Source organism: Dreissena polymorpha, chromosome 5 (genome assembly GCF_020536995.1).
Source record: "Dreissena polymorpha isolate Duluth1 chromosome 5, UMN_Dpol_1.0, whole genome shotgun sequence".
Taxonomy (NCBI): domain Eukaryota; kingdom Metazoa; phylum Mollusca; class Bivalvia; order Myida; family Dreissenidae; genus Dreissena; species Dreissena polymorpha.
The window spans coordinates 53,102,052-53,124,207 of NC_068359.1; the positions used below are offsets into that span (position 1 = coordinate 53,102,052).

General features: G+C 36.8%; 1 protein-coding gene across 12 annotated transcripts in view; it reads left to right on the top strand.

Moving 5' to 3' along the window:
* The window catches only part of LOC127880764 (kazrin-like), a 94,152-nt gene that overhangs the window by 68,764 nt on the left and 3,232 nt on the right, over nt 1-22,156 (top strand). For all 12 annotated transcript variants that reach the window (XM_052428125.1, XM_052428133.1, XM_052428128.1 and 9 more), the window contains 10 exons: nt 4,751-4,911; nt 6,223-6,369; nt 8,803-8,965; nt 9,427-9,666; nt 13,632-13,822; nt 15,726-15,838; nt 16,491-16,725; nt 19,021-19,122; nt 20,610-20,776; nt 21,519-21,597. In XM_052428125.1, coding sequence (XP_052284085.1) covers nt 4,751-4,911; nt 6,223-6,369; nt 8,803-8,965; nt 9,427-9,666; nt 13,632-13,822; nt 15,726-15,838; nt 16,491-16,725; nt 19,021-19,122; nt 20,610-20,776; nt 21,519-21,597 — 1,598 coding nt within the window. The remainder of the gene's footprint in view (nt 1-4,750; nt 4,912-6,222; nt 6,370-8,802; nt 8,966-9,426; nt 9,667-13,631; nt 13,823-15,725; nt 15,839-16,490; nt 16,726-19,020; nt 19,123-20,609; nt 20,777-21,518; nt 21,598-22,156) is intronic.

Here is a 22,156-nt window from a genome sequence, read left to right on the forward strand (position 1 = left end):
AATGCAATAGTTTCGAATGGTGTTTTATAGAAAAGAATAAAAAAAACAATGATCGTATTGCACGTGTCGCGGAGGAGATTGTCTATGAATGATTAAAATAGTCCACTTTCTGCTGCGTCTGCGTGACGTAGTATTTTCGCTCATCTCATTCATAAATCTGAGGCTGGCGATAAACAAAGGGGAGTCCGGGTGAGAATTACGCACTAGTATAAGGTTACGCTTGTTTATATTCACGGGTCTCAATTAATAACACGTTGACCACGAGTTCAACAATTATTACCGGGATACGATAGACAACATAAAAATGATTCATTATCGCTGAAACTGTTAAAAAACATTTAAATATAACAAGAATATTCTCTAAAAAATGTAGTCTTGCTGTTTTGAAATAAGGTTTGGAATTTTGGTTTCTAAATAACCTAATTAAAAACAAAAGTTTAATTATAGTGTTTTTTACTTTTAGTCGCATATTTACCGCATTATAATGTGTGTTATAATAGGCAAACCATACATTAGTAAAATTCAATCTGCCTTCGCACATAGAAGGAATGGGTCAATTAGGTGCTGCGTTTCCTTTGCTTACTTCAGTTAGAGGTCAATTCTTTACGTAAAAGCAATCACAAGGCCCCGGCTTCAGAGGGGAATTGCGGAGCGTTCTTACATAATTAAAAGTCGTAGTCGCATGGTATTTGCGTTTAGCGTCCTATTTGGTCACGTGGTTCTTTTTCGCGGGTGTTTTGGCATTCATGATATGAGGCTATTAATAGATGCGCCTGTCGATAAACAAAGGAAAGTTTACGGGCGATAACAACGCAATAGGTTACGCTCTCACATACAACTCAATGACGTAGTACAGGTCGTAAATTGAGAGATTTGGGAAAAAGTTGACGCTTATTTATATTCTCAATTTATAAAACGTTGAACATAAGTTCAACAATAACTTCAGCGATACGATAGACTAAAAAAAATCATAATCGCTTAACCCGAATATAACAAACAATTTATAATAATAATACGAATGACCTGTTTCATAACCTCGTTGAAGCTACTACATCGGGTATTTCTGGAAAGCGTTCTTGGTTCTCAACACATAGCGGCGATCTTTTGTATTTACGGGTGCTAGCAACGCAATAGTAGAAGCTTAGTAGAAGGGTTAGCTTGTTTATATTCACAGTTCTCAATACATTGACAGTTGGATATGAGTTCATCAATTACTCAGGCATACTATAGGCAACCTCGAAAATGCTTTATAATCGCTAAAACCGAAAACAACTAAATATATTATATAAAATATATTTATAACAATACATGTCTTTTAAAAATGTAGTCGGCGTATACGCCGACTTTGAAATAAAGTTAGCAATTTACTTTTCTAAATAATTGAATACAATTAAACAAAAGTTAAACTATTGTGTTGTGTTTTTCACTTGTAAGCTGCATATTCACCGCATGAAATGTGTGTTAGCATTGTCAAACCACACATTAGTGTGAGTAAATAAAAAATATACTACGGGAGAGCACTTCATATGTGTCCTCATATGCCTTGTTATGAGTATCTTTCTTCATTATCGAAATATATCGTATATTTGATTTAAACGCAGTTTTCTTTCGTCACATTTAAATCACACGTCAATAGCGCCGTCATGCGAAAATGGGTCTTATGCGTTTCGGCAAGCGTTTGTTAAACCCAACAAGTGCTCTTGCGCAGTCAGGCCATAGGCGACGCTGTTCGCTTTAAAATCACTCAATATGTTATGTTTCTCCTTACCAGAAGGAGGGATAGCTGAGTGGGCTATTTATATGAAGGGCGCATATGGAATAAGACCCATTTTCGCATGACAAGGGTCATTACAAATCTCATTGCGAATTGAAAATCCCACATTTAAAAACAATGCTTTTTGATACAAAATTGAATTCAAAATAGCAAACTTGTTAATAATGGCAGCCTATCGACGCATTAAAGAATGATTTCCAGACGTGCTGACCAAGTACGGCAAACATTGTGGTATGATAATTAAACGATTTTCTCTTATCGTGACACTATACTATTTCGCTAATGATTGTTTTCTCATCTTGGAGGCGAAATTGAAATTCTGCGAGATGGATTGTAACGCGTAATTGTAACAGGGCCACAATTTGTGTCGTTTGAGCATACAGAGAGTAGTCCGGAATTTCTTACACTGAACAGTGCTACATCCTTTGAATTGAGCACATACGCAGTGATGTAGCAAAAATTCAGAGGTTGTATCTCGAATCAGCTTATTAAATATTAGAAAATATTCATGCGTGTCTGTTGGCGTTATGTTAAAGTCACTAAGATGAAAACTGAAACAGCTTCGCCTAAAAGCGCATTAGTGCTCTATACCTATGTTTATGTTAGCGTTGTTGACACCGTGTGAACTGCTCGGGTAACAAGTAAAGCATAAACAGCAATGTTTATAAACTTTTATTCCTCCATACAAGATACGAAGATTATTGTATATTTTGAATTTGTATTATGGTGTCAAAAATAAAAAGTTTTGTACACGGAACTTTCATTATGAATTTATATTCTTGGTGAGATAGTCATTTGATATTAGAAAAAATATTCCTTTAATATGATGGTGACTGCAAATTTTCTTTATATTAAGTTCTCATTACCATTTTCATCATACTTTCTTTGCTTTCAGAACTTCCAAAAAAGCATGCTGTTTTTATTTTGTCTTAGTTATTTCTATGAAATAATAAGGATGATAAAAAGTGCACACAAAACTCGACCCGTGCGCTATGACACACACTTTTTTAAGTTGAATGGCGTGTGTTCATTTCAAACTTGCGATTGATTTTGAAAAATGAATTGCGTGTTAAATTATGCAATAGCGAACATCTTCAGTGCCTTCAGCGCTTTGATAAGTCCTGCCCACAGATTGTGCAATGTAAGAATTTCCATGAGTCCAGTGTCACAAACCACATGATCTAAGCAAAATAACAAATGAAATGGTAATTAATTATGGTAAAAAGATGTTAAACTGCTGAAAACATGATAACTTAACACAATTACTGGATACATGTAATGTACAGGGAATATAACATGACTGAATATGCGTAAGTTTTGATTGCAGGTAAACTCAGATCAGTCTAGTGACTATTGGTATAATGGCAATCTGACAGTATTTAGCATCTTCATGGCCAGTAATTTTCTTTCCTCAGCTCGGAAGCAGATGAGTAAAGCCCTATAATTTTTTTAATAAGCAGAACGCAGATAGTAAGCATCTAAATGGGGAAAAAACACTGTTATTTTCTTTCCTCAGCTCTGAAGGCGCATAGTTAGCATACTCATGGAGTAAAGACATTTCGTATTGTTTTCCCAGCTCTTAAGGCATATACTGTGAAACCATTTATTTTCGTCGGCACGAAATTTCGCCCTTTTCATAAAAATGACTATTTCGTCCGCTCTTAAATTCGTCCATTTTTGGTTTTGAAAAAAAAAAAACAACATCCGATTTGTTTGTAATACATGTAATACGCGGTTGCGAAAAAATCGTGCTGGGGAAAGAGAGGTGACACTTGGTAGTCACTTGCAGGAGGTGGGCCTTGTTTGGCATATGCCAATTAGCAAGTCTGTTATTTTAGGTGATAGTAACTGACCCTTATTATTTTATGTCATTGACACGTTCTTTGTTATGATTAGCAGATAAGTGGGACTGAATAATCGTTAACGAGTGTTTTAAACAACGAAGCCAATTGCCAATTAGTCTTTTTCCATTACTATCACGGTCAAACTGATAACAATCTTACCTTTATCGGCGCCAATTAGAGAAGGTGCGAACATTATGGGTTATAATTAGCGTAAGCAAATTATTTTGGTCATATTTCATTAAAGTTTCAAGCGTTTTGCATCGTAAATATTTGAAACCAAACAACCAAACACAAATCAAAATGTTCTTTATTAATTTGTAACAAAGCGCAGAATATTTTAATTGCGTTTAATAGTATTGTCCTTAATCCGGATTCGCCGCGTGTAGGCTGTATAATCTGCAACACCCCTGAAAAACACAATACACACAATGGGTAATAAAGTTGTTAACAATTAGCGCTAATCAACACTATTATACCTAAACGAAGTCGACGCATTCGATACAGCCTTATTGCATTCGCGTTTTACAGGAAATGTCAGTTGTCAGTACACTGTATAATGAACACCCCTTTGTGTCAAAACCGGATTTAACTTGAGTGTGAATAGTCGACTGTTTCATGTTCTTTGTATCAATACCATCTGTATTATAAGTATACCAGTCAACAAACAAGGTGCGCGCTTCCGCAAATGGGTATTCGGACGTTAAAAAAATTGACCTACGGTTTAGCGTTCACGCCGTCGAACGCATTAAAGCAATATAACTCGTTTTTTTCACCATTTCTTTATTTGCAAAAAAATACTAATGGCTAATAACTTACCTTGCAATCTTTTTTCTCGCATTTTCCGACTGTGCGAGTGTTAATTTCGAGCCCTGTGTATATGCGTGGATTACGCTGGATTTAAATGCCTCATGCCTACGGTAATTCAGTCTTATTTGTTTCAAATATGGGACATGATTGTTCGTTAGGATCTTGAATTCGTCCATCGGTCGAAGGACGAAAAAGGCGAAAATTAATGTCGGACGAATAATAATGGTTTCACAGTAGATAGAATCCAATGGAGTAAAGAAATGTCATATTGTTTGCCAGCTATGAAGGCAGATAGTCAATGGAGTAATGCCTTAATTATTCCCAGCTCTGAAGGCGGACCGTAAGCGCCTCAAGGGAGAGAAGCTGGAGCTGCTGAACCAGATGAAGCAGTTGTACACGACCCTCGAGGACAAGGAGGCGGAGTTACGGGACTTTATGCGCAACTATGAGCAGCGAATGAGAGAGGGGGATGAGACAATCAAACAGGTATGTGTCCATGAGACCATTAACCCTTCCCCCCATAAGAAGCAAAGTGAAAATGGCGTTTGCAACCAGCATTAAACCAGAACAGCCTGCGAGTAACTCACAGGCTGTTCAGGTTTTATGCTATTTGCTGCTCATCAGTAACGAATGTTTGGAAATGAAGCCTTCAAATCTTGAATTAAGTAAGAAGGGTATTTAATTAAATGTAACTCTCTAAGGGACGACAAATGTGTCAAAATACGTATCTAACAGGTATGTGTCCAGGAATGTTTGTGTTCGGTAGGGAAAGACCAGGAGTGAAATAGCAGGGTGCTGCACCTTGCTTGTTTTTGCTTTCCACCTTCTCCTCTTGACGGCTCAATACAGGAATTGTTCAAATGTTTCGAAATTTAATATAAACTGCCCTCTGGGAAAACTGGACTTGCATGTTTGTAAAGGTTTGTCCCAGATTAGCGTGTGCATGGACTTGCATGATTGTAAAGGTTTGTCCCAGATTAGCGTGTGCATGGACTTGCATGTTTGTAAAGGTTTGTCCCAGATTAGCGTGTGCATGGACTTGCATGTTTGTAAAGGTTTGTTCAAGATTAGCGTGTGCATGGACTTGCATGTTTGTAAAGGTTTGTTCAAGATTAGCGTGTGCATGGACTTGCATGTTTGTAAAGGTTTGTTCAAGATTAGCATGTGCATGGACTTGCATGTTTGTAAAGGTTTGTCCCAGATTAGCGTGTGCATGGACTTGCATGTTTGTAAAGGTTTGTTCAAGATTAGCGTGTGCATGGACTTGCATGTTTGTAAAGGTTTGTTCAAGATTAGCATGTGCATGGACTTGCATGTTTGTAAAGGTTTGTTCAAGATTAGCGTGTGCATGGACTTGCATGTTTGTAAAGGTTTGTCCAAGATTAGCCTGTGCAATCTGCAAAGGCTATTCAATGACAAAACTTTCTGCATAGACTTGATTTTCCTGTAGATAAGACCTACAGTAAACACAAAATTCTGTAGAAGTGGAAAGTGTAGTTCTTGATTAACCTGTGAAGACTGCACATTCATTAACCCTTTCCCACTCAGAAGGAAATTGAACATTGCTATGTGCAAACAGCATAAAACCAGAATAGCCTGCGAGAAACTCGCAGTCTGTTCAGGTTTTATGCTGTTTGCTGCTTATCAGTATCTGAGTTGGGAATGAAGCCTTGAAACCTTGAATTTAGTAAGAAAGGTATATAATTAAATTTAACTTTCTAAGGGACTACAAATGCGTCAGAATACGTAACTAAGTTGTAAAGAGTTAAACCCATATCTAAGCTCATGTGATTACAGCTGCTGATAGAGAAGGATCAATGGGACCATGAAAAGTGGGAGATAATCCAGAAGGCTCGTCAGGCAGCAGAGCAGGCCGTGTACCTGCAGACCCAGTCTGAGAGTCGGGAGGACCACATCTGTAAGCTGGAGAACGAAATCACAGAGGTATGTGTAGGGCCAGGGCCCGGTTTCTCCAAACTTCAATCTAACAGCCAGTTAAAGTAACAGTCTTTAACTTCAGACCAAAATCAAATTCATTTTCAAAGCAATGATGGTATAAGAAAAATATGCATGTTTTTGAGGAAATATTTTTTTTTCCAGGTACATTCAACACATGTATTAAAGGGTTAAAATTTACGCCACATAAGTTACTTGATCAAAAAACTAACCATTGGTAGCGTAATTGACAGTTAAAGTTTTGAGCAACCGGACCCTGGTTAAATCCTGTTTATTTCAGACCTAGTGGTGGGTCAATGGTTCATCTGCCGCACACTCAAGTGGCCATTTCAACATTTTGTGAAGGGGAGAACAATAATAAACAACAAGTATTAATGAAACAAAGCTTTCTTGGAATTGAAATCTAAAAATTCAATACTGCAGACAATAGTTGCAAAGTATTTGATATAGCTACTGCTGTATTAAGTGGTGATTTGGGCAATGCTTTCTTTTCTTTCTTGGGACCTTTGCATAAAAGATGCACAGAGTAATGCTCTCTTTTGCTGTCTGATTTAAGACTTTGGTCTATACTCAAACCTCTGATTTAAGACTTTGGTCTATACTCAAACCTCTGATTTTAAGACTTTGGTCTATACTCAAACCTCTGATTTAAGACTTTGGTCTATACTCAAACCTCTGATTTAAGACTTTGGTCTATACTCAAACCTCTGATTTAAGACTTTGGTCTATATTCAAACCTCTGATTTAAGACTTTGGTCTATACTCAAACCTCTGACTTAAGACTTTGGTCTATACTCAAACCTCTGAGGTAATCGCAAATAAAAATTGAATGCTACTTGGTATGAGCAGGAAAACATAGCAGGACGACAGTTTCGGCTTAAATGGAACTTTTTGTTTAAATGAAGTCTCTTCTTAATAAAAATCCATGCTATTCAGTGTTGCGACTGATTAAGGTTTCCCAGACCAAGTATATATATAGAATATTATGTGAGTTTCGGATAAAAATCAAGTTTATCATGCGAGGCTTAGAACCACGGTAGCACAAGGCTTGCCGAGTGTTTCCATGATTCAAGCAGAGCATGATAAACTTTATCTTTATCAAAAACTCACATAATTTTCTATTTATCCTATTATATCTCCCTTTTTCCATTAATAATTATAAAATATCACATTTTTTGACGACTTATTCTTGCCCTAGTTAACAAAAAAATATTCTCAAATCCAAAAATAGCGATAGTACAAAGCTCAAGTTTATTGGATTGTTGTTATACTATCGATTTTCATCTGGTAATAGCATAAATTATACACCAATGCACAAATTGAAATAAAGCTTTGAAAGTGGCTGATATTCCTGTAACTAGGCTTTTAACTGCCCTTAGATAATGTGTATTCCTTGATACAGTCTGTACAGTTGTGATGTGCATGTCTTGTATTTTTTTATCAACCACTCCTTCTTTGTTGTCAGCACAGGCTAATCAAGGACGACACTTTCAGTCAGCACAGGCTAATCAAGGACGACACTTTCAGCCTAATTGGATTTTCATTTAGAAGAGACTTCCTTTTAAAGGAAAATTCCATGACAGAAAGTGTCGTTCCTGATTGGCATGTGCGGACTATACAAACACTTTCATTTATCTGTATTGTATAATATATCAGTTGTGAGAACACTTTCATTTATCTGTATTGTATAATATATCAGTTGCGAGAACACTTTCATTTATCTGAATTGTATAATATATCAGTTGCGAGAACACTTTCATTCATCTGTATTGTATATATCAGTTGCGAGAACACTTTCATTTATCGGTATTGTATATATCAGTTGCGAGAACACTTTCATTTATCTGTATTGTATATATCAGTTGTGAGAACACTTTCATTCATCTGTATTGTATATATCCGTTGCGAGAGCACTTTCATTCATCTGTATTGTATATATCAGTTGCGAGAGCACTTTCATTCATCTGTATTGTATATATCAGTTGCGAGAGCACTTTCATTTATCTGTATTGTATATATCAGTTGTGAGAACACTTTCATTCATGTGTATTGTATATATCAGTTGCGAGAGCACTTTCATTCATCTGTATTGTATATATCAGTTGCAAGAACACTTTCATTTATCTGTATTGTATATATCAGTTGTGAGAACACTTTCATTCATCTGTATTGTATATATCAGTTGCAAGAACACTTTCATTTATCGGTATTGTATATATCAGTTGCAAGAACACTTTCATTTATCTGTATTGTATAAATCAGTTGCGAGAACACTTTCATTTATCTGTATTGTACATTAAAGTTGCGAGAGCATGTCATTCAGCTGTATTGAACATTGAAGTTGCGAGAGCACGCTCATTTATCTGTAGTGTACATTTAAGTTGGGAGACCAGGTTCATTCAGCTGTATTGTACATTGCAGTTGCGGGAGCAGGTTCACCATGGTACCCAGTACTCGCTGGAGCTACCCTGCATCCCCAAGTCCCTTGACTCCCCGTCTCCCACAAGTGATGAACTGCCACCCTACGATACCCCACCACCATACCATGGCAGCAATGATAGCTCAAAAGAAGATTGCTTCAGAGGTACAGGAGTTCTGAGTATCAAGAAGAAAAGCTTATGATTAAAAATGCATATTCCTTTATATTCAAGGAAATTTAAATCCATTGTGTGCTGCAGAATGTTACAAGTAATGAAACATATTTAATAGAATTTTGAAATGTTATTCCTATTTTTGTTTTGTTTTCCTATACATATGTGAACCTAGCACTGGTAAATCACTTAGCTCAGCTTTAGTTGCCTAAGAAAACTCTTTGTAGGTTTACCCACAACTGGGATATAACAGAAATAATGTGAACTATGGCAAAAAAATGTTTCAATGTTAATTTAACTTTATACAGTCTCAGAGGAATAATGTCCTTCTACATGACAAGAGTTTAGCAAGTAAAATGTCTCAGTAAATTTCAATATTTTAATTGAGCAAAATAACCATCTTTTTTTTATAAAGCATTAATAATAAACCAAGGATTTTATTATTGAAATGTAGTTCCCACCAGCACACCAAAGATTTCCAACAAGCATGACCGCAGTGACTCATTTGCCCCGCTGAACCAGTTCCTGGAAAATAATCACTTCCTGTTGGATCCTGATCGCTCTACCGACAGCCTCGACTCTTCAATGGAGGTGAAAAAGAAGAAGAGAAAGAGTCTTGGGTCATCCATATCAAAAGTGTTCTCCCGGGGAAAGTCTAGAAAATCCATCACCATTGCAACTGTGGATCCTGAAGGTAGGTTAAGGAAAACACGTTACTATGGAAGTACCATAAAACATATATAAAAACCCATCAGCTTTTGTTAAAGAACTATTATCCAGTAGTCAAAAGTCACCCATATCACCACTTTTTAAAATGGAACAAAAATAGCATGCTCTTTTGTATTAACTTTTTAGCACAGGCTAATCAGGGACAACACTTTCCGCTTAAACTAGATTTTCGGTAAAAAGGGACTTCCTTTAAATGGAAAATACCATTTAAGCGGAAAGTTTTGTCCCTGATTAGCCTGTGCGGACATGCATTATGACCAGCTTTCACAGAACAAGACACATATGAATGACATGTGTAGTCATGCAGTTTGACCTGATAATTAAAAATCATGGAATCAGTTGACCAATGTGCATTTATATTTTAACTCTTTAGCACTTGGAGATACATATTTTTATGCATTTGTAGTCCCTTAGGAAGTTAAATTTAAGGGAAGACCTTTCTTACTTAACTCAAGTTTTAAAGGCTTAATTTCCAACCCTTAGATACTGATGGGCAGCTAACAACATAAAACCTTAATGGACTACGAGTTACTCACAGGTTGTTCTGGTTTCATGCTGTTTGCATATAGACATTTCCACTTTGCTTCTGAGTGGGAAAGGGTTAAGTTTTAATATCAATAACCAATAACTATAATATACTGACAAAAAGGTATGCTGCGTTTACACCATGTTCCCGGCGACCACGGCAGTCTCGTTTGTCCGAAACGTATCGCGACGTGTGGCTTTTGAAATTTTTGACCTTTAATCCAAGTATTATAAGGTTGTGCTAAGTTTACTCACGGTTTATCAAGGTATCCGTGACGTGCCGTCGAAGCCAAAACGCGGCCTTTCGACGGTGCGCTAAGTTTTCATCCACGGTCTGCCACGGATGTATAAATGTTGCTTCAAGGTACGATGCGTTCTGTTAAGTTCCCGCACGTTGTTTGCGTTTGTCATGCAGGTCTGATACGTTGTACACGATTGCCATTCATTTGTCACGTTCTGTCAAGGTACCGTGCGGATCAAACGTGGACATCATAGAGGTTTCGGGCACGATTGTGCTCCCGGTATAAAAGAAAACTCTCAAGCAACAGTATCTATTATAACAAAATAATTCCAGTGACATGGATGTGAACGACGAGGATGATTTTATGTTTGCCTGCTTATTTGCAGCATTAATAAAATCTTTGCGTTGTAAAGAGCTGAAAGAAGCATAAAAGTCCGGGAAAAGACGAAAAAGGAGGCCAAGGTCCCTGTGGGTTCGTCCATGGCTATCGGAAGCTAGAAGGCAGCAGCAGGGGCACTTTGATGCATTTCTTACCAAGGAACTCCACAACGAAGATATCAACACCTTTCAGAATTATCTGAGGATGCCCCCAGAACTATTCGACAAGATCCTTGAACGGATATCTCAAGTCATCTCAAGACAAGATACAAAGTATCGCTCCTCCCTTACACCTGGATTGAAACTGGCACTGACTCTGAGGCATTTGGTGGAAGGCAAGTACTTTCAGGTTGTTCCTCCACTTGAACGTCATTTGCAGGGCGGGGTAGCCTTTGTTCGGCGCTTTCTTGGTGGCATGTTTGCTCATCGAGTGTTCAGACTGAAATGAAAGTTTCCTGAGAAGCACGGCTTTTATATACTCAGCTTCAGACCGCGCGAATCGTGTCAGACCGTACAACAACTCAACTGGCCGTAACACATCTGCCTGCAAAACGCAACCCACCGTAACGGGTCGGATTAAACACGTAGCAAAACGGCTATCAATTATCCTAGCTTGCCGTAGTTATCTTGACAAAGCGTAACAAAACGTAACACAACGTGATAGAAACTTAACATGTCGGGGAATGAAAAGGATTCCCGTCAGAGTACGGACACTTTTCGGGTTCTGTTACGGCCTGCTACGTACTGTCAAGTTTTGTTGCGTTTAACAAGTTCTATCACGTTTCTCATTCCCGCCGTGACTGCCATGGCAAATTTTTTGACAGTTTAAAAATTTGGCACGGCAACCACGGCAACCCTGTTGTGTCACGTTTGGCTATTCCGTTCCCCTACGTTGCCTCACGTTCATCCCATTTCCTCCATGGTGGCCCGAAACGTGATTGCCGTGGTCGCTGGGAACATGGTATAAATGCAGCAGTAGAAACTGAGATTCTGAAATTTATTGTCCAAATGAACTCTGGCTACCCTCATTTAAACTTTGATTTTCACTAAGAAATCAATTTATTGGGAGGGGTATGTTTTTTTGTTTTGTGCATTTCCTTTTTTAGCTCGACTATTATATATGAAATATATATAGTGGAGCTATCCTACTCACCCCGGCGTCGGCGTTGGCGTTCCCGTTAGCGTGCAAATGTTAAAGTTTGCGTTCTACCCCTAATATTTCCTATGTCCTTTGACATATTGCTTTTATATTTTGCATACTTCTTTACCAACATGACCCCAATCTATAAACAAGAGCAGACAACTGTATCAAGCATTTTGACAGAATTATTGCCTCTTTTATACTTAGAATATGCATATTATTGATAAAACTATGTTAAAGTTTGGGTACTACCCCAAATATTTCCTATGTCCTTTGACATATCGCTTTTATATTTTGCATACTTCTTTACCAACATGACCCCAATCTATTAACAAGAGCAGACAACTGTATCAAGAATTTTGACAGAGTTATTGCCCCTTTTATACTAAGAATATGCATATTATTGATAAATCTATGTTAAAGTTTGCGTACTACCCCAAATATTTCCTATGTCCTTTGACATATTGCTTTTATATTTTGCATACTTCTTTACCAACATGACCCAAATCTATAAATAAGAGCAGACAACTGTATCAAGCATTTTGACAGAATTATTGCCCCTTTTATACTTAGAATATGCATATTATTGATAAATCTATGTTAAAGTTTTCGTACCACGTGAACTCAAATAGTTTCTTTGTCCTTTGACATATTGCTTGCATATTTTGCATACTTCTTTACCAACATGATCCCAATCTATAAATAAGAGCAGACAACTGTATCAAGCATTTTGACAGAATTATGGCCCCTTTTGTACTTAGATAATTGAACATTTTGCTTAAATTGCCATAACTTCTTTATTTATGATCACATTTGATTCATACTTTGACAAAACAACACTTACCTGACATACCACCAATCACTCTACCCAAACCACCCCCATGCCCCACCCCAGAATCCCCCCCCCCAAAAAAAAAAAAGAAAAAGAAAATTATTTGTTTTCCTTATTTTTGAAAGATCATTATAAAATGACCACACACCCACATTATACCCCCCCCCCCCCCCCTCCATGATGGCTTACTTTATACTGTAAAGCACTCGAATAATCGAGCGCGCTATCCTCTGACAGCTCTTGTATCCTGTGTAGGCAGTAGACATATAAAGCTGAAATCAAGCACAAAGCATTGCATATCATACAGTTTACTAATATTGTAACTGTAAGTTTTGAATAATAGCTTATTGTTGCAAGTTTTTGACCGTAACAAGACGTATAACCAAGTTTAAATATTTTTTTAAGTAAATGTTCTGTTATAAAAGTAGAGGATATTTACGAGACTTTTTTGTCCTCAAAGAGTATCGGGAGTTTCATTGTTTGCTATATCAGAGGATAAAATTGTAATAAGTAAACAAAAAGTGTTGCGATTTCTTCTGTTTAATTAAGTAATGCAATCTGATTAGTTTTTGACAAAACTGTAGCATTTTGTAAATAATATATGCAGTTTGCAGAATCTAATTTAGCCGATTGCCTGTATCAATTCTAAATTATTACTCTAGGGACATATTTGAATCAAAAGTTGAATATATTCCTCAACCATTTGTGTATATATATATATATATATATATATATATATATATATATATATATATATATATATATATATATATATATATATATATATATACCTTGCCATTTATTGTTTTGCAGAATTGCCTGCAAACACTAGAATCACATTGCTGAATTCTGAGAACTATCAAGAGAAGCTAAAAATAGTCGACCAATTGAAATGCAGTCACATGTCATCTTGGAAAGCCAATCAGGTTCTGGCATGGGTGGAGATAGTGCTGAACATGCCTATGTATGGCATCAAATGTGCATCAAATATAAAGAGCGGAAAGGTATAGTTGTTGTATGTTAACCCTATACCACTTTGATAATATTTTGACACATTTTTAGTCTCATGGAAAGTTATATTTAATTTAAGGCCTTTCTTACTAGATTCAAGTTTTAAAGGATTAATTTCCAACCCTTAGATACTGATAAGCAGCAAAAAGCATAAAACCCGAACAGACTTCGAATTGCTTGCAGGCTGTTCTGGTTTTATGCTGTTTGCACATAACCAATTTCACTTTGCTTCTGATTGGGAAAGTGTAAATGAAATCTATAAAGTAAGATATTGCTTTGTAGCATGATGGTTTGTTCAGACCTTGATTTATTGGGTTTAAATGAAAATATTTAAGATGAAAATTAAACATGGAAAAGTGACTGGAAGTTGGCCCCTTCTTTCTCTTTGAATTGATCAGATGCTATTTAGCTAAAGTTTATAAAAGTGAACACAATTAAGATGAAGAAAAATACTTGTATTGGATCATTGGTCAGATTCTACAAGGCTTTAATTAAAATAGTCCACGATAAAAACTGAGTCGCTTCTGACAATACTGGGCGTATTGCATTTTGAGTAAAGTGTTATCTCAGATTAGCCTGTGTATTCTGCAATACAATTTTGTGTATTTTCAAGGATTTCACTTTCTGCATATATGGAATTTTTTGTTTTAAGTAAGTCTCTTTTAAAAAAGAAAATACATTTGTTTGTATGTTGAAGCATTAAGTGTGGTCCCTGATTAGGTGGTTGTGTTGAAGCATTAAGTGTGGTCCCTGATTAGGTGGTTGAAGCATTAAGTGTGGTCCCTGATTAGGTGGTTGTGTTGAAGCATTAAGTGTGGTCCCTGATTAGGAAGTTGAAGCATTAAGTGTGGTCCCTGATTAGGTGGTTGTGTTGAAGCATTAAGTGTGGTCCCTGATTAGGTAGTTGAAGCATTAAGTGTGGTCCCTGATTAGGTGGTTGTGCTGAAGCATTAAGTGTGGTCCCTGATTAGGTGGTTGTGTTGAAGCATTAAGTGTGGTCCCTGATTAGGTAGTTGAAGCATTAAGTGTGGTCCCTGATTAGGTGGTTGTGCTGAAGCATTAAGTGTGGTCCCTGATTAGGTGGTTGTGTTGAAGCATTAAGTGTGGTCCCTGATTAGGTGGTTGTGTTGAAGCATTAAGTGTGGTCCCTGATTAGGTGGTTGTAATGAAGCATTAAGTGTGGTCCCTGATTAGGTGGTTGTGTTGAAGCATTAAGTGTGGTCCCTGATTAGGTGGTTGTGCTGTCTGCACAGGCTAATCTGGGACGACTCTTTACACACATCCACTAAGCCCAGAGTTCACACAAGGACCTGGTACATTTCATGTGTTGCTGGGTATGAGTGACAGTGACCTTGTACATTCAGGTGTTGCTGGGTATGAGTGACAGTGACCTGGTTCATTTCAGGTGTTGCTGGGTAAGAGTGACAGTGACTTGGTACATTTCAGGTGTTGCTGGGTATCAGTGACAGTGACCTTGTACATTTCAGGTGTTGCTGGGTATGAGTGACAGTGACTTTGTACATTTCATGTGTTGCTGGGTATGAGTGACAGTGACCTGGTACATTCAGGTGTTGCTGGGTATGAGTGACAGTGACCTTGTACATTTCAGGTGTTGCTGGGTATGAGTGACAGTGACCTGGTACATTTCAGGTGTTGCTGGGTATGAGTGACAGTGACCTGGTACCTTTCATGTGTTGCTGGGTTTCAGTGACAGTGACCTGGTACATTTCAGGTGTTGCTGGGTATGAGTGACAGTGACCTTGTACATTTCATGTGTTGCTGTGTATGAGTGACAGTGACCTTGTACATTTCAGGTGTTGCTGTGTATGAGTGACAGTGACCTTGTACATTTCAGGTGTTGCTGGGTATCAGTGACAGTGACCTTGTACATTTCAGGTGTTGCTGGGTATGAGTGACAGTGACCTGGCCTCCTCGCTGGATATCAAGAACCCCCTGCACAGGAAGAAGCTCCGTCTGGCCATAGAGGAACAGAGGACCCTTACCATAGGGTCAGTTAAAACTTTCCCCCATAAGAAGCAAAGTGAAAATGACTTTTGCAACCAGCATAAAACCAGAACAGCCTGCAAGTAACTCGCGGTCTGTTCAGGTTCTATGTTGTTTGCTGCTCATCAGTAGGGTTGGAAATGAAGCCTCAAAACTTGAATCTAGTAAGAAAGGTCTTTAACAATATTTAACTATCCAAGGGAATACAAATGTGTAAAAATACTATCTAAGTGGTGAAAGGTTAACACTGTATACACCTGGTGCGCTCTCGGAAAACTAGGCTTAATGCATATTCCGAAAAATTCGTCCCAGATTAGCCTGTGCACTCTATAAAGGCTACTAAGGGAGGATACTTTCAGATTTTATTGTATATCTAGTTTATAGGAAGTCTCTTTCTAGGAAAAATCCAGTTTAAACAGAAAGTGTCCTTCCTGACAGTCTTTGCAGACTAAACAGGCTAATCTGGGATGACACTTTATTGACATGCATGACAGAAAACGTGATGTAAGTATCCATTTGTTAGAAAAACTGGGACTTAGTAATTCTATGCGGAGGCTAAAATGACATGAGAAATATCAAGGTAGTTGACAATAGTTGTATGATGAAATATAATTGTACAGCAGAAAACCATACCAACCTAGAAATCTTGTCTTCCAGCACATGTCCAAAGTGTTCTTTACTGGACCACACCTGGATTGCCCACAAGTGGTTACACGACATCGGATTGCCTCAGTTCTCTCCCTTGTTTGAGAGTAACCTTGTGGATGGTAGGATGCTGTGTAGCCTTTCGCGAAAGGACATGGAGAAGCATCTGAACGTACACGGGAAATTCCACCAATCCAGTATTCTACATGGCGTCCAATTGTTACGGAGACTGGGCTTTGATAAAGAGGTGCACATTTTTTATGCCTCCAACATCTACATATGCTTGAAGGCATATCGTATTGGCTTGTCAGTTTGTTTGTCTCTCCCTTTTTTTTCAACACAAAGTTAGGCATTTTGTCTAAAATCAATAATGCTTCCTGCAAAACTTTGATGCTTGCATAGATGATGTCTTTTAACACTATAAAACACCCACATCATCTGCCCTCAATTTTATCTTAACATTGAACTACCCGTATTTTTGGATTAGAAATATTTCAGAAGGGGTTGGTTAAGCCAAGTTAGTGCTTTTGCCTTTCATCTATATGGCTTGCTACAAAGCTGTGATACCTGATAGATGTAATATCTGACCATTCTCAACACACCCACATCATCTGACCTCTTTTTGACCTTGTGACCTTGTTATTGACCTGCTTCTGGATTTAAACGTATTCCAATGTGCCCATGAATCCTTACTTATAAGGCCCTATATTGTACATGTGTTTATTGAACAATGGGCCCATGAATCCTTACTTATAAGGCCCTATATTGTACATGTGTTTATTGAACAATGTGCCCATGAATCCTTACTTATAAGGCCCTATATTGTACATGTGTTTATTGAACAAAGGGCCCATGATTCCTTACTTATAAGGCCCTTTATTGTACATGTGTTTATTGAACAATGGGCCCATGATTCCTTACTTATAAGGCCCTTTATTGTACATGTGTTTATTGAACAAAGGGCCCATGAATCCTTACTTATAAGGCCCTATATTGTACATGTGTTTATTGAACAAAGGGCCCATGAATCCTTACTTATAAGGCCCTATATTGTACATGTGTTTATTGAACAAAGGGCCCATGATTCCTTACTTATAAGGCCCTTTATTGTACATGTGTTTATTGAACAATGGGCCCATGAATCCTTACTTATAAGGCCCTATATTGTACATGTGTTTATTGAACAATGGGCCCATGAATCCTTACTTATAAGGCCCTATATTGTACATGTGTTTATTGAACAATGGGCCCATGAATCCTTACTTATAAGGCCCTATATTGTACATGTGTTTATTGAACAATGGGCCCATGAATCCTTACTTATAAGGCCCTATATTGTACATGTGTTTATTGAACAATGGGCCCATGAATCCTTACTTATAAGGCCCTATATTGTACATGTGTTTATTGAACAATGGGCCCATGAATCCTTACTTATAAGGCCCTATATTGTACATGTGTTTATTGAACAAAGGGCCCATGATTCCTTACTTATAAGGCCCTTTATTGTACATGTGTTTATTGAACAAAGGGCCCATGAATCCTTACTTATAAGGCCCTTTATTGTACATGTGTTTATTGAACAAAGGGCCCATGAATCCTTACTTATAAGGCCCTTTATTGTACATGTGTTTATTGAACAAAGGGCCCATGATTCCTTACTTATAAGGCCCTTTATTGTACATGTGTTTATTGAACAAAGGGCCCATGATTCCTTACTTATAAGGCCCTTTATTGTACATGTGTTTATTGAACAAAGGGCCCATGATTCCTTACTTATAAGGCCCTTTATTGTACATGTGTTTATTGAACAATGGGCCCATGAATCCTTACTTATAAGGCCCTATATTGTACATGTGTTTATTGAACAAAGGGCCCATGATTCCTTACTTATAAGGCCCTTTATTGTACATGTGTTTATTGAACACAGCATCTTTCCTACATCAGTGTGGAAATCAGCTAAAAGAAAAAAAAAATAATTATGTATTTAATTTTTTTAAAGGTCTAGTTTACCAACTATTTGTTTGTGTTTTTAATGGTAAATAAAGTTGGTATAAAAATCAATGAATATAGCATTTAAATCTTAGGACACCGAGTAACTACCTTTGATTTATTTAAAGAAATGGGTGGCAATATATGTTGAATAAATATCTGCGTGCAAACAACCAAAACAAATATATTTGTTTGTGTAATCATGAGATTAACAATACAAAATGTACAGTTCAATATTTGTACAAGACATTTTATACCTGCAATGGCTAACAGTTCTTGTGTTTATATCATTTAAAATTGTTCTGATATGACGAATTCTATCATGCTTTAGGGTTAAAATGTTATCAATCTTTTTGAAGTCAGTTTTCCGTCTGTCATGAATATTTATTAGTAAATTCCTTTAAAAGAACTACTTTTCATTGACGTTCACAAACATTGCTGTAAAATGATAATTAGCAACACAGTTAAAACTAAATAGATAAAGTTTTCACAATTTTGAACATTTCAGTACAAAATTCCATGTTTAAAATATGCTGGATGATCATTTCAGGTTCTTACAGAGAGACGACATAAGGCTGACACGTCTTTTACAGACCCCCTGGTGTGGACCAATCAGCGAGTCATAGAATGGGTTCAAAGCATAGATCTCGAGGTACTGGTTGGTTTGGTTTATTTGATTGTTCTGCTGTTTCCAACAGCCTTACAAGATGTTTGTACTATTCACAGAAATCTTGTTTTGCTTGTTCTGGTTTTCAGAAAAAAATGTGTGGATGTTGAATTTAATCTAAATATGAATTCGCTTGTTGATAACTGATAAATGATTTGTTTAAGTTTAATAGGAAATTTTTTGAAATGGATGTGTTTTTTATATGGGATTATTGGATACACATTCATAAGAATGTAAAAAAGGGGTGTGTTTCTAGTAATAAATACACTAGAGTTTATACAAATGTATTGTTCAATTTAGTAATAAACATAAGATGGAAATATATATGAAAGATATGATAACAAATATGAGCACTGAACTTTAACCCGGTCCCACTTAAAGGCAAAGTGAAAATGGCTTTGTGCTAACAACATAAAACCAGAACAGCCTACTAGTAACTCGCAGTCTGTTCAGGTTTTATGCTGTTTGCTGCTAATAATATAGTATCTAAGGGTTGGAGATGAAGCCTTAAAAACTTGAATCTTGTACAAAAAGGTCTTAAAATTAATTTAACTTTCTAAGGGACTACAAATGAAAATAGGAATCTTAGTGGTTAAGGGTTAAAAACTCTTGGTCAATGGTGTGAAAGTACATTGAATCTCAGAATGGACACTGGAAGATCAGATGCCTCATTGCATTGATACTCTTATAAGTATAAAGATAGTTCTGGCTACCATAACTTTAAATGATGCTTTTTATGCCCCCGGTAGGGTGGCATATAGCAGTAGAACTGTCCGTCTGTCAGTCAGTCTGTCCGTCCGTCCGTCCTTCCAAAAACTTTAAAATTGCCCATAACTTTTGCAATATTAAAGATAGCAACTTGATATTTGGTGTGCATGTGTATCTCATGAAGCTGCACATTTTAAGTGGTGAAAGGTCAAGGTCATTTTCAAGGTCAAAGGCCAAATATATGGCTTCAAAGCGGCGCAGTAGGGGGCATTGTGTGTCTGACAAACACATCTCTTGACGTTTTAAATGTTCACACTGTTGTGATATCAGTACTATATTAAAACCTGTATGCTTAAGTTCCTTTACATGTAGGTAGAGCATGAAGAAAATAAAATCGAATTTAGATTTGTTTTCACCAAACAGATCATTGTCAGTTATTTTTTTAATCAAATTTGTTTAAGAAATGGACATCTATTATGCAAATGAACTGTTTCTTGTAAACTAACTTTTGGTTGAAGTCTTTTCTTTACCTTTAAAACCTAGTGACACTCCTGCATATCGGTATATCAAGTTGTGTTAGTATTTATGTTGTCTATTATGATATAAACTGAATATTGTTTGTGTTTTATCTAAAAATATTGCATAGTTTATCACCAGGGGCTCTTGGTATATGCCATGTTCTACAGATGTATTCCAGTAGTTTATTTGCGTTTCAATGTTGTTGTATAACAGTGTTAACAGCAGTGTTATATTTCTATCTCTAGGAGTACGCTGACAAACTCCGTGATTCTGGTGTTCATGGGGCCCTGATTGTGTTGGAGCCCACTTTCACTGCAGACACGCTGGCCACCTGCCTGTCAGTGCCCCACTCCAAACGCTACGTGAGGCGACACCTACAGACCGAACTCGAGTCACTAGTCAAGCCTGCCAGGTCAGTGCAGTAGGACATCACAGTAGGCAGTAGTGCATCGTATTGCAGTTTCTAAAATTACCTTTAACTATTTTAAGTTTGAAAAAGTGTACAACAAAATGTAAGATTTGTCCATTCCCTTTTTCTCACAACGTTTTTGCTAAAGGTTTGTTCTGGTCAAATAACTGATGTTTAAAAAATAAGTAACGCCTTTTAGCCATGTGTGGGTTTTATTGTATGGCTTTAAAACTCAGTGAAAACATTGAAAAACATTAAGAGTAGAAATTCTGTGACAGATATTATAACTGAATTTTTAATGTCACATAATTATATAGGATCTGGCGCGAGTTGTCATATCATAGCATATTTTATTAAACAAGTTCAGGAATTTTGTTAATAAGAGAGCCTTTGGCAAGCTTACTAACAAATTTTCTGGATGAGTTTAATAAAATATGGTATGATATGACAACGACTGTCAGATTTTTTTTATTACATGCTTTTAAATGAGCAAATTAAATAAATATTTACGCAAACATAATGATAAATCCCAAATGTTGTGGACATTTTGTGACGTCATTTGACGTTGCAACGCCATTTCAGCAAAATAACAAAATGCGATCGGTTAATTGAGCGAAAACTAAGCCAATAAAAACGCTATCACATGTGTAAGATAAAAATATTTGTAATGGTTATATTACACGGGAAACAGGGTATGTAATGTGATAAATAATTTGTATACAATATATTAAATAATGTTTTTCAGAGAGGAGATAGTTTTGAAAAGATCCGGTCAAAAAGACAGCCTTACAGTCAGTCAGTCTAAATCTAGAATGACCCTAAGGGTAGGTGACTTCGTCATTCAATAGTATTTCAGTGTTCTCTGGAAGCATCGGCAGCCGGCGATTTCACCGGTTAAATTCTATCTAGATGCCGGCTACTTTCCCCAAAGTATCAATTAAAATGGTGCAAATACACCAGTTTTATTGCTTAGTTGCCGGCTACTTTGAAAATATAACTGGTTTCTGAAATTTGTCTGGAGAACACTGGTATTTATAATATATATAAATGTATACTATAATTATCCATAAGCATTATCAGTCATCATTCAATATCAATATGTGTCATCATTCAATATCAATATGTGTCATGGTTCTATAGCATTTTCAGTCCTCATTCAAAAGCAATATTTGTCATAATTGTATTGTATTTTCAGTCTTCTTTCAATTGAAATTTCAGTAGTCATTCAATATCGATTTCAGTTATTATAGAAATTTCAATCGTCATTCAAAAGCATTTTTTATCATCATTAAGTAATATTTTTGTAAAGGAAGTATTGAGTATTGTGTCGCATTTTTTTGGTATTGGCAGATAGTTGAGACATTAATAGAGATTGAAAGCATT